The sequence below is a fragment of the Triturus cristatus genome, chromosome 1_1, assembly GCF_964204655.1.
Source record: "Triturus cristatus chromosome 1_1, aTriCri1.1, whole genome shotgun sequence".
Taxonomy (NCBI): Eukaryota; Metazoa; Chordata; class Amphibia; order Caudata; family Salamandridae; genus Triturus; species Triturus cristatus.
The window spans coordinates 1157492650-1157504672 of NC_140579.1; the positions used below are offsets into that span (position 1 = coordinate 1157492650).

Below are 12023 nucleotides of genomic sequence, written 5' to 3' on the forward strand. Positions count from 1 at the left end.
AGCTCCAGGTTTACCATCAACCAGACCTTCATCTTCAGTCGAGTGGACTACAGCAACGCTCTCTACGCATGGATCGTAGCTCACTTCCTCTGACAACTACAGACCACACCACCTCCTACCTCAGGGAACTCCACTAGTTCCTTGCACACAAAAGATGCTAGTTCAAGCTACTGACCCATGCATACAAGGCCCTACACAACTGCGGATCTGCTTACTTGAACTGCCGCCTGAACTTCCATCAGCCCACCAGATACCTCCGCTCCATGTTCCTTTTTCTAACCCTCACCCGCCTCATCCGATGTAGCAGATGCTGATGTCACTCCGTCTCCTATCTGGCAGCAAAAACATGGATCGAGCTACCCTTTCATCTATGGACCTCCCCATCTCTTTCAGAGTTTCATAAGTTCCAGAAGACCTGCCTATTCAGTTAATCAACTGGATCCTGCCAGCAACTAGATACCCTCATGGGTGAGAAGTGCTATACAAATATACTGATTGATTGATTGAAGATCAGCAGCCCAGGGGGGCCCAAGCGCTGTGGGCGATGCATGATCCAGTGTTCACATCTGTTCCTGGATCCTTCTTCCGGCTCTGTCTCCTTCATTTGGACTCTAGCTGTATTTTTTGTTAGCAATTGTGGGCGCTTCAATTGCAAACGTAATATCTATATTAAAAATGTTGTTCCATAAAGTAACATGGCTTTTGTGGTAACAAGAATGTCTGTTGTGTAAACAGACATGGTTACTATGTTAACTAATACAGCCGCTGCAGTAAAAAGCGTGGCACTGGTGTAAACAAATATGACTGACAAATACAATCGTCAAGTAAGCAAAAGTAGCCACATGTTTGGGAAACTGGGAAACTGCGCTGAAAAAGATGTCTGCTAGGGTATCAAACATGTCATATATGTGTTAAAGTTTCAATTTATAGCATCAGTATCTCAAACGTCTGAACACAGGAAAACTTTAAGAACAAATGAAAAACGTGACTCAAAATACTGTCTACTGTTTATGTTTTATCAAAATTAAATCATTCATATATATTCACATATGTAGTAGATCAAAGGTTGTCAACATACGGTGAAATAAGTACACGTAAATGGTGATCATGTGACATATGTGCTCAGTGCTCAACGAGTGTGCAATATATACAGAGTGATCAAAGTTTATGTACATGTGGGGGATAGGCCAGATAATTATGTAAAACCAATGGCTGTTAGCGAATATTGCTTCTTTTAATGTGCAGAGCCTTGGTCAATCTGGGCCTCGCGTGGTCGTCGACGTTTCAACCCATAGTGTGCTTCATTGGGTAGTCACGCTGGGTTTGTTTACTTATACATACCCAGGTTCTGAGGGACACAGGGTCAACCCATTGTTTGTTAAACTAGGGTAGCAAACATGGCTGCCACTGTCACTCATAAGGGGATCTTTACTTTTTTGGGACTTTTAAAAATAAAAGATACAGCTTCCCGTCCACTTCAAAAAGAAGCGTGGAAAGTTCATATAAATAACATGTGAAAAAGTCCATGGAGTTAGAAAACAGATGGTTTCATGTTTGACCTTTCAAGGTACCACTGTTGCTTTGATGCTGTCTGCTGCCAATACGTGGACAAATAAGAAGACCTTCAAGCAGGGATTATTTCAAATGTCTGGAAACTGCAGATAAATGTCGCAGGCAAAATGTACAGAAACCCACTGAAAATCCTCCAATGTGGTGATGTAGTGGACATGGGGGTGGTGGTGGACATGGTGGTGGTGGTGGACTTGGTGGTGGTGGTGGACTTGGTGGTGGACTTGGTGGTGGTGGTGGACTTGGTGGTGGACATAGATGTGGTGGTGGTGGACATGGTGGTCATGGTGGTGGTGATGGACATGGTGGTGGATGTGGTGGATGTGGTGGTGGATGTGGTGGTGGACATGGTGGTGGTGGACATGGTGGTGGTGGATGTGGTGGTGGTGCAGGACATAGTGGTGGTGGACTTGGTGGGTGGACGTGGTAGTGGTGGTGGATGTGTTGGTCGTGGATGTGGTGGTGGTGAACATGGTGGTGGTGGACGTGGTGGTGGACATGGTGGTGGATGTGGTGGTGGATGTGGTGACATGGTGGTGGTGGTGGTGGACGTGGTGGTGGACGTGGTGGCGGACGTGGTGATGGTGGTGGATGTGGTGGTGAACATTGTGGTGGTAGTGGACGTGGTGGTGGATGTGGTGGTGGTGGACGTGGTGGAGGTGGATGTGGTGGTGGACATGGTGGTGGTTGTAGTGAACGTGGTGGTAGTGGACATGGTGGTGGATGTGGTGGTGGATGTGGTGGTGGTAGTGGTGGTGGACGTGGTGGACGTGGTGGGGATGGACATGGTGGTGGTGGACGTGTTGGTGGTGGACATGGTGGTGGTGTTGGCGGTGGACATGGTGGTGGTAGTGGTGGACGTGGTGGTGGACGTGGTGGTGGACGTGTTGGTGGTGTTGGATGTGGTGGTGGGGGACATGGTGGTGGTGGTGGACATGTTGGTGGTGGTGGACGTGTTGGTGGACGTGGTGGTGGTGGTGGACGTGGTGGTGGACATGGACGATCCCTGGTAATTTCTCTGTGGTTGGCGCTATGGTATCTTTCCTCCATAAATGGAAGCAATTGTTGATTGTTATTTTGAAATCATAACAGATAAAGTACTGCCACTACTTGAGTTATTCAAGCATTTTAGGCCCCGCAGCCAGTAGTAGGAAAGTGACATGCAAACATAATGCAGTGCAGTAACATGGAATGTGATGGAACACTTTGGAGAGGCTATTGTTAATTGTCGTTACAAAGAACATTGTGAGACAAATTGCTGTCTCTGTGCGAAATGCGACCTGCGACAATAAAGAGAGAGAGCGAAAGAGAGAGTGCGAGCGAAAGAGAAAGAGAGTGAGGGGGGAATGAAAAAAAAAAAAAGCGCGGCCCGCGCTGTGTTTAATCACTGTGAATAACTAATGCTGGAACGCAAACAAGCAGAAAGCACACTCGTGCTTGTGCTGGCCTCCGCCTTGCGGGAGCAAGCAGCGGCGGCGCCAAAGCCATATGCTTTCAATTTCATTTAGAATGCGCGCCGCTGCTCGCTCCCGCAAGGTGGATGCCAGCACAAGCACGAGTGTGCTTGAAAAGGAGCAGACCAACGGCTAAAGGCCCTCCTAGAGCAGCTCATGCTCACTGCCTAGTCGAGACCTAAAAAAGCCAAGTTGATGTCCGTGGAGTCCGGGAGGGCAGCGTCACTGGCAGCTGAAAGTGACTTTGATGCTCCAGACCCAGCCCCACCTTTGTGTGTGTCACTGGCACGAGACTGTCAGCCACTAGGTGGCTTTGGAGAGCCATCGCCACTTGCTCACAACTGTGGTTGCTGTAGGTCAGGCTGAGAACTCGATCTCCGTGTTTTTGCCGTATCAGACACCAGCTACGTCTGCTGTGCAAAGACTAGGGACGCAGCTGTCACAGGACAGAGAGGGCTGTATGTATTTACTGAACCTTTGATGTCAGACACGAGAACAACAAGCATTTGCAATGCAATAGGTCTTGCATTTACGCAAGTTTGACCTATTGACATTGAAAATAAAGCCTTTTATTTTTGTTTTCGTTTTTTAAACATAAATAAAACTCGTGTAAATGCGAGACCTATTGCATTGCAGATGTTTGTTTTAACAAAGAAAAGAGGCACTTCAAAGTGGTTTTATAACAGTCTTTTTTTCACTGTTCTCATGGATACTAAGCAAATGAGTTTTGACTATTCAGTTTTGATCACGGCTGGTTGTCCTACATTTGTTTTTACCTTTATACCATTGCAGCCCATGCCTTGCTGCTGCATTATATTATATGTCATTTTTCATATCATTCAAACATTGCAACATGAAATCAGCTCATTAAATTCACATAATGTTGGTACATTTGATGACGTCCCAACATTATGTGGATTTAATGAGCTGAATGTTATTTTCTCCCCAACTCAACTATAAAACATAAAGGAATACATTTTTCTTTACAACCGCTTACAACGTACTTTTTTACTTTGTTACTTTTTTTTCTTACAAGTGAATCTTTCATTGATTTTTCAGTAATCCTATAAGTGCCCCCTCACCCCTCCACCCGGCCCTTTATGCCAGAATTTCTACAGTTTAATCTGGGGAATGGTCTATTCTGATCAGCGAGTGAAAATGCTTGCTGAATCTCAGTGAATCGGACCAAATATGCTTCCATTTACTGATCAATTGCCAGCTATTTAATATATTTAAAAAAAATCACTTGTTCAATGGCATAAACTTTGGAGCCCCTGTCAATGTGACTGGGAAATTAGAATTCAGAACGCAGCTGCAAAAAAACCTACTTATTTTTAGTTGTCACATTTCACCTGCTCCTAAAGTCTCTGCAGTGGCTTCCTGCGGCTAGACGAATCACTCATTCAAAGCAATGTGCATAGCACACCCTGCTATTCACAACACAGGCCCCCTATTCTTCCTCACAACTCTGTGTCTGCCACCAAACCTGAGCTCTGTTCCAGGCTGGCTCTCCCTCGACCTCAACCCTCCTTCAATAAATCTCACATTTGAGAACAGACACTGAGCCCACTTTCAGCAAAAAAAAATGTATTTATCCATCTTGGATTCTGGATAGCATTCTAAATCTGACCCTTTCAATGCGCATAACTATAGCTATATGCTAAATAAAAGCATAGGTATCCATAATTGCAATGGCATGTATCTCACGTGATTCCTTAATGCCTCGTGTTTGTAGCGCTGCAGCAACACCATATTTAAAGCACATATGAACCTCATGTACAAAGCCCAACACTTCCCATAGCGGTAGGGCCTCTGAAAATATGCGGCAGGGTTAACTAAATTAAGCCGCAACAAAGGCAAATTATGTGTCATAACACGGCGCAGTTTCTGATAGTATTACTTCCTTATGTTTTTTTATTTTTACACGTCAACGCAGTTTCACCTCACAGATGTCAGTTTAACACCCAAATACATCACTAAGAAACAAAAAAGGTGACCTGTCATCCTTTGCAAAAGCCCTTCCGCTGCTTGCCAACTCATGTCACTGCATCTTTAGTTAACTTTTGACCCGTTTGAGCAAGATACAATTTTTTTTTGTTAAAATCTACCGATTATGCAACACGATTAAGTGGCAAATACGTATTTATGTGTGAAACAAATCCATATTTATGTGTGAAACACTGAAACGGCAAATCGATGGCAGAGCCGTCTCTGTGGCCGAGCAGCATGCTGCTGCCTCCTAAACATGGCGCCATTCCTGGTCGTGCGTTTATACACAGAATACGCACGTGAACACCAGAGTATGCACCAGCCCACAGAGAGCCACTCAAACATAAAACATGTTTCCCTTTGCACCGCTCCATATTTGCGTACCGTTTTTATTCCCTTTTCCCTAAGCAGATTCCTTGCAGTGGCGCAGACAGTGTTAGAATCTGTGTGCACGCCATGCGCGCGTTCTGCTGAAACGCCGTAATCTCTTGGGGAGTAAAGAAAGTGAAAGCACGCTATGCACGTGTTCTGCTGAAACACAGAAAAGAAAGTGAATAATCACTGCCGTAATCAAAAGAGACGGCCGGGGGACTCGGCAGAATACAATGCAAAAGAGAGCGGAAGCGCGCGATGGTACCCATGCACATCTCCTGTCCGGGCAGGCACAGCGAGCAGGAGACAGGGAGGGAACAAAACATGCCTCCCTTCCAATGCAAAGCACGCATTTGGGAGCCGTGCCAATCAGAAGCATGGGTGGAGCTTCCACCTCCGCTTCGGAAGCTAAATCGACGACATTAGATCTCGCAAGCGAGCAGCACATGCGCTGCGTCGCTGGGCGAGACCTAACAAGCGTGCAGCGCATGCGCTGCGTCGCTAGTTGAGACCTAAAAATACACAGCGGCTGCTCGGGAGAGAGAGGAGGAGCGGTGTACGTGCACGGGGCCTTATTAAGAACAGCAGAAACTGAACAAGGAAACGTGAAAGGAGAAGACATATAGGCAGTATTAATGAACCCTTGGACCAGATGGGTTAACCTTCTGGAGATCATCTCTCAACAAGGAGGGCATTAAATGTCTTCTGTTCCAATATCACATCCAAACTGGAGATAATTACTTTTGGTCAAATGACTCTGACCTACAATTTAACATTTGTATATAATGTATATGTGTTATTGCGTTGTTGCTTGTGTTGTGCTGCTTCTGTATTATTCTTCCTTTCTGATACTGTATTGTTTTCTTTACTATGCTATCTGGAGGAACTGGTAGACATTATTGTTTTATTATAGAAGTTTTCCTTTTAGTGTTTTTCAAAACACTGTGGGCTTGGTTCACATACTACAGATTGTAGTACATAAAGTAGTATTACACTAGTACTACTTACTACAAAATGCTCTTCACAAACCTGCAGACGGAAATATCTACCTCCACCTTTTGTATATTTTCTACGGGGAGATCCCTGCACAAGAAAGTTTACTATTTGGAAGTGAATATGGTACAGACTAGGGGAGTTGTGGGAAAATAGGAAATATCTACCATCAAATGAGAGGGCTTGAGGGAGGGACAAGGAAGGGTTCAGGGAGGGGCATGCTAATACAAATATCGTCCATAAAAGAGTAAGACCATTGTCATTCACAAACTCCACTTCTAAAGTTGCTACTGCCCAAAAGGTAACAAAACAGTAGTAAGTGTACACGAGCCAAACCTTGGAGTAAGTCTAGCCCTACACAAGGCCACTCACAGGTATTGCAACACACCTCATAGAAAATAATGGAGGCAGGGACTTAAAATAAGTTAACACATGTTTAACAAAACAAGAGAAAGAGAGGTATAAACGTTGCACAGTCTCCTATCCAAAACACAGAAACACTAACGGTACGGTGGAAAATAAGAAAATCATTTATATGTAAGCTCCATCTAAACCCTAAAGCCAATCCTATTGTGTGAGGAAGACTCACTCACTTATTGTGGCATGTGTCATTATTGGCAACTTCATCCCACTCTGATAAAATGATACTGTCAGGGCGGACTTGACCTCACTCAAGGGGAAGTTCTTGATAAAGCTTTTTACTGAAGAAAGATGGGATCCAGATAATTCTAAAAATACCTCATGGCAAACCTAAATGGAATACCATTCATGAATGATACCTACATCCTTTTCCACCACCAGTTGTGTAATGGTTGCCATTACAGCTGCTGATATGGTTTCTGTTAGACCTGGCACCATTGGCGTGAGTCTCCCTTCCATTTTTCGCTGTGTCTCCTCTGTTTTTGCTGGTTATAGATGCTCTGGGCGCTGTGCCACTGCCATTCAGTGCCACAGCGCGAATGCTCCCTTTGTAAAGATGACATGTGAATTGGTACATCCATGATTGGCTTATTTGGTTTACCTGTTAGTCCCTAGTAGCATGGCCCATGTGTGCCCAGGGCTGGTAAACCGAATGCTGCTGGTGGGCCTGCAGCACTGGTTTGTGCCACCCTCAGAAGCAGCTTATAAAGTGTGTCTCAGACCTGCCACTGCAGTGTCTGCGTGCAGTCCCGAACTGCCATCTTGGCTGTGAAGTGCACCCACTTCCCAGCCCCTAAACCTTCCCTTGGCATCCTGTAAGCCCCCTTTATGATAGGGCGCATGGTATGTGTAAGGTAGGACATGCCCTGATGTGTGTAGCATGTCCTAGTAGTGAATTACACCCAATTTCGTTTTTCACTACTGTAAGGCTACCTGTTCTCCATAGGCCAGAATCGGAGGTCAGGGCTATTACATTCTAGTCCTAACTGACCCACAGAACATGGTAGAAAAACAAATCTAGTATGCCTGAGCTCAGAATATTAGAATACATCTTTTAGTGAAGGTTATTTTTATATTCTGTGTTTGAAACTACCACTTTTAGGAGTATAGGTACTTTCTTGCCTAAGCCTTCCAGTGTGCTCTGCTATTATGTGTATTGGCTGTCTGGTTTTGGAGGGACAGGGCAGGCTGAGTCAGACCTGGGTTGAATAGAGAGATCTGCCTTGGAGTGAGGGGAGGGGTAGCTCCTGCACTTGAATAGGGCTGTGCCTGGCAAGGTGAATGCTGGCTCCACCTCCCACTGTGCGTCTGAAGGCAGACCCCCTCTTTCTGAAAGGAAGGATGCAGCCTGGTAAACAAAGTGCTCCAGGGCTGGGCAGAACTGGTTCTGGCTGGGTTCAGAGACTTGTGACTCCTAAGAACAAAGACTTTGGGGGTATAAGTATTTGTGCCCAAACCCCTACAAATTGTATTGCTCCTGGACAACAAGAAGAACCTCTATCCGTGTAACTACAGGAATCTGCAGGAGAAGAACTGTCCTTGTGCTTGTGTGCTGTTTTTTGGACCTGCCTGCAGTGGTTACTACTGGACTTGGAAGAAGAGGAAAAGGACTTTGAAGGAACTTTTATTTTGTGGCTACAGCAATCACCCAAGGGCTAGAAGAGAGCTAGCCTCCTGCAGGAGTCTCAGGCACATCAGACTCCACCACCAGCCTCCTGTTTCCTCCCAGCGAGGATTTCTATCTGCAGGTGAGGCTCCTGTGAGTTCCAGGGCCTCCAGTTCTTCTGCTGAGAAGAGAGTGCTGAAAATCGACGCTAACCCCCGTTAGCGAGCCGCTGCAGCTGGTGAGCGTGAGAAAAATCGCTCAGCTCTCGCCGAGCGCTCGCTAACCCCGAAGATTATCGCATCATCCGTTAGCGGGCCTGAAAACGCCTGCTATCCCTAAGTTCGTCGCAGCACCTGACTGCGGGCCTGAAAACGCCCGCTATCAGGAAGATTGTCGCATTGCTTGTTAGCGGGCCCCAAAGCGCTCGCTAACCCCAAATCATCGCAGCAAGCTCATTGCAGCGCGGACGCCGAGCGTTCACCATTTTCCCCGCATCGCATCCGGATCGTCGATCCCTCGCGAAGCGCCATTTTTCTTTCATCGCAAGCAAGATCGCACACGCAACAGGCTCGGTGCATCATCCTCCCTTCGCGGCAAGGATTTTATCGCATCACCGGCTTAGCGTGAAGAAGTTTGTCGCTTTCTCCTGCCCGCAACCCAGCGCATCATCCTCCCTTGCGGTAAGGATTCAACGCATCGCTGGTTAGCGTGAGGACATTTATCGCTACAACTCCATAGCAACATTTTTGTTGCTTTGCTACGGAATCCAGATACTTTGTGAGTAAAAGGGTCGCAGAGACCACTGCATTGAACTGAACATCATTTTATGCACCTTGAACTATTTTTGCAGCATTTCTAAAAGTAATTATATTTTTCTAGTATTGTGGATTTTTACTGTTATTGGTCTTGTGATTAAGTCTATATAAAATATACCTATTTTCTATAACTACTTGAGTGGTGTCCATTTGTAGTGTTCCTCATTATATTACTGTGTATGGTCATAAATGCTTCACACACTGCCTCTGAGATAAGCCTAACTGCTCGTGCTACGTTACCACATGGTTGAGCATGGGTTGTCAAAGGGTGTAGGCTGCTTACTCTGACTTAGGAAGAAGGGTCCCTACTTGGACAGTGGCCAGCCATTGCCAACTAGAGACCCCCATTTTTAACAGTTTCCATTCTGGCTGACGGTGAAGAAGGATGTATGTATCATTACTCACAAGTACCTTGACGAATGTGTCCCTACAGGCATTACTATTTTCCAACCAGACCTTGGAGCTGGAATAAACCCATACTAGAGTTCCCAAAGTGAAGATTAGTGGAGGTAGGAATCGCCTTTCTCCACGTATGAATGAACACCTCCGTTCGTAGTAAGGGATCCTCTTAAAACTCTGACAAATGACCCTGACCTGCTTTCAGGCACTAGTGCGGGCAGAAACATGTTGGCTCTGTAGTGGATGAATGGGGCATTGTACCCATTATCATTGTACATATTGTTTTTAACAATATCTGAGGAACCTCCTAATAAAGGTTGTCCCAGTAGATTTTTGGGAATTATATGAATCCCATCTTTATCTAATAAAAGTTTTATCAAGAACTCCATCTCAAGTGAGGTTGAGTACTCCCCGGTAGTATCATCTTACCTGGGTGGGATGTGGTTATCAATGATGAAGCATGCCCCAATTGGTGGTTGAGAATTCCTCATCTAAAAATATATATTTTTAAATAATAAACTTTAATCATTTTCTTAATTGTGTTCTTTAGGGAGATTTTCCACAGTGGTGGCGGAGAGCCCCACCAATGTGGCAGAGATCATAACCTACATCTGAAAAGCTGGAGTAAATATACACTTGGAAATGGCTAATTGCCAAAAGTAGTAGATTTATGCAAAGTGTAAGAGTAAATTTACATATGTAGATTTACTCACATTTAATTGTACCTTTGTGAATAGGCTCCATTGAGTAACTGATTGATACAAACTGTTTTAATATATATATCCTTGTTTTTAAGGCCCTGTGCTTGATTTGCACTGTATACAACTTCATAAATAAAAAATGAATGAAACGGAGAACTAAAATCTTCTTGAAGAACCCAAACTGAACTCAGTCATGTTAGGCTAGACAGTAACTCTAAAACAACAAAAACAATGGGTAGATGGTTTGCATAAGTCTGCTGGCAATTGTTTGGGGTCACAGTCCATTGTTTTTTTGCTACTGTGCCACTCCAGAAAGGCAGCAACTATCTGCAAATCATTCATGTTCCAGTAGGAACAATCAAGCCCAAACCTCGAAGCCATGTAGCCTCTGAATGGGAACATAAGCATTATCAGACTAGTTTCAGCTTTGTTGAGCTTAATAAGGTGCAGTCGAATCTTATTGCTCAGCAAGTACAGGACCACATCTAGGCAGACCAGTTGCATCTACTTTGTCACATTAAAACAGCAAAAGGTGATTTGTGGAATGTGTGCATACATTTCAACCACTCGCAATTGACTGGGTCCCTTAGAGTCCATTATTATTTTGCCAACTGCTCCGATCCTGACAGGAAGCTACCATGTCCAATTCAATATTGGTCGTGTTCCATTCAAAACAACCGAACCAGAACTAACAAGACACATCCACTCCGAATGAGAAAACAAGTAATTCAGATAAATGTAATCCATGTTGTTTGTAATGTTGTTTTCTTTTCTGCGAGGGCTCCATAAAGATTTTTTTCTTTTATGGCTTTTTTTGTTTGTATTAAATCTCTTTCCCCTGTGACATTGTCACTCAGTGCCACACTGCATGTGCTCTGTCCCTATGAACATATGGTAGCATTGGTTACATCTAATTGGCTTACTTAACTTTCTAGCTATGCCATGCTAGAGTGCTGCAGGAAATGCACCAGTGGCTTGGAAGGTACATTTCACATATTTATGTCATCACCTACATGTATGACTAAAAAGTATGTGTCCAGAGACAGCACTGTGGAAAGTCAGACTACTGGTTAAACACTGCAGTAAAAGAACAGAAAAGCAGTAGTCTGCTACATGGAAAACTCTACTATTATACAATAGCATAGTTATACCTAAGTGGGCCCTATGAGTCCACAGCCCTCCCCCTCCCCACTGGGAGTACATAAGGGTACAGTACCCAGCATGCCTCCTGTTCTTTTTTCTGTATTTCGACATTATGAAGTGGACCATAAGCCTGGGGGCTCCTGGGGCTTACCTGTTGCTGGGATCCGGGTTGGTGCTGGTGTTCTTGGTCTCCCCTCCTGCCGGGCTTGAGGGATGCCATGTGGGCGCTTGCTGCCCGGTCGAGGCTTCTTCCTTCCCCTGGCAGTGTCCTGGCTGCGTCCTCCGTGTTGCTGCTGGGCATGTCGGGGACGTAGCGGTTCCTGTTTGTTCTCCGGGAGTGCGGCGGCCTCCGTGTGGCTGAGGCGCTTCCTTCCGGGATTGCCTGACTTCCTGGGTTTGGAGCAGGAAGTCAGGCGTTGTAACTGCACGCGTTGTAATGACACGCGTTTTAATGTCATACATCCGACTTTTAGCTACTTGAAGCAAATGGTTGAATGCGCTGACCAAGTGGGGGTGGTCTGTTTTTCATTTTAGCTCTGCATTGAAAAATTACCCTCCCCAA

At 45.2% G+C, this 12023-nt stretch overlaps 1 protein-coding gene across 3 annotated transcripts in view; it reads right to left on the minus strand.

The window, feature by feature from the left end:
- Positions 1–11801, minus strand: part of LOC146871779 (uncharacterized) — a 490516-nt gene extending 478715 nt beyond the window's left edge. For all 3 annotated transcript variants that reach the window (XM_085651407.1, XM_085651396.1, XM_085651388.1), the window contains exon 1: positions 11613–11801. In XM_085651407.1, coding sequence (XP_085507533.1) covers positions 11613–11762 — 150 coding nt within the window. In that variant the 5' untranslated portion in view covers positions 11763–11801. The remainder of the gene's footprint in view (positions 1–11612) is intronic.
- Between the last annotated feature and the right edge of the window lie 222 nt (positions 11802–12023).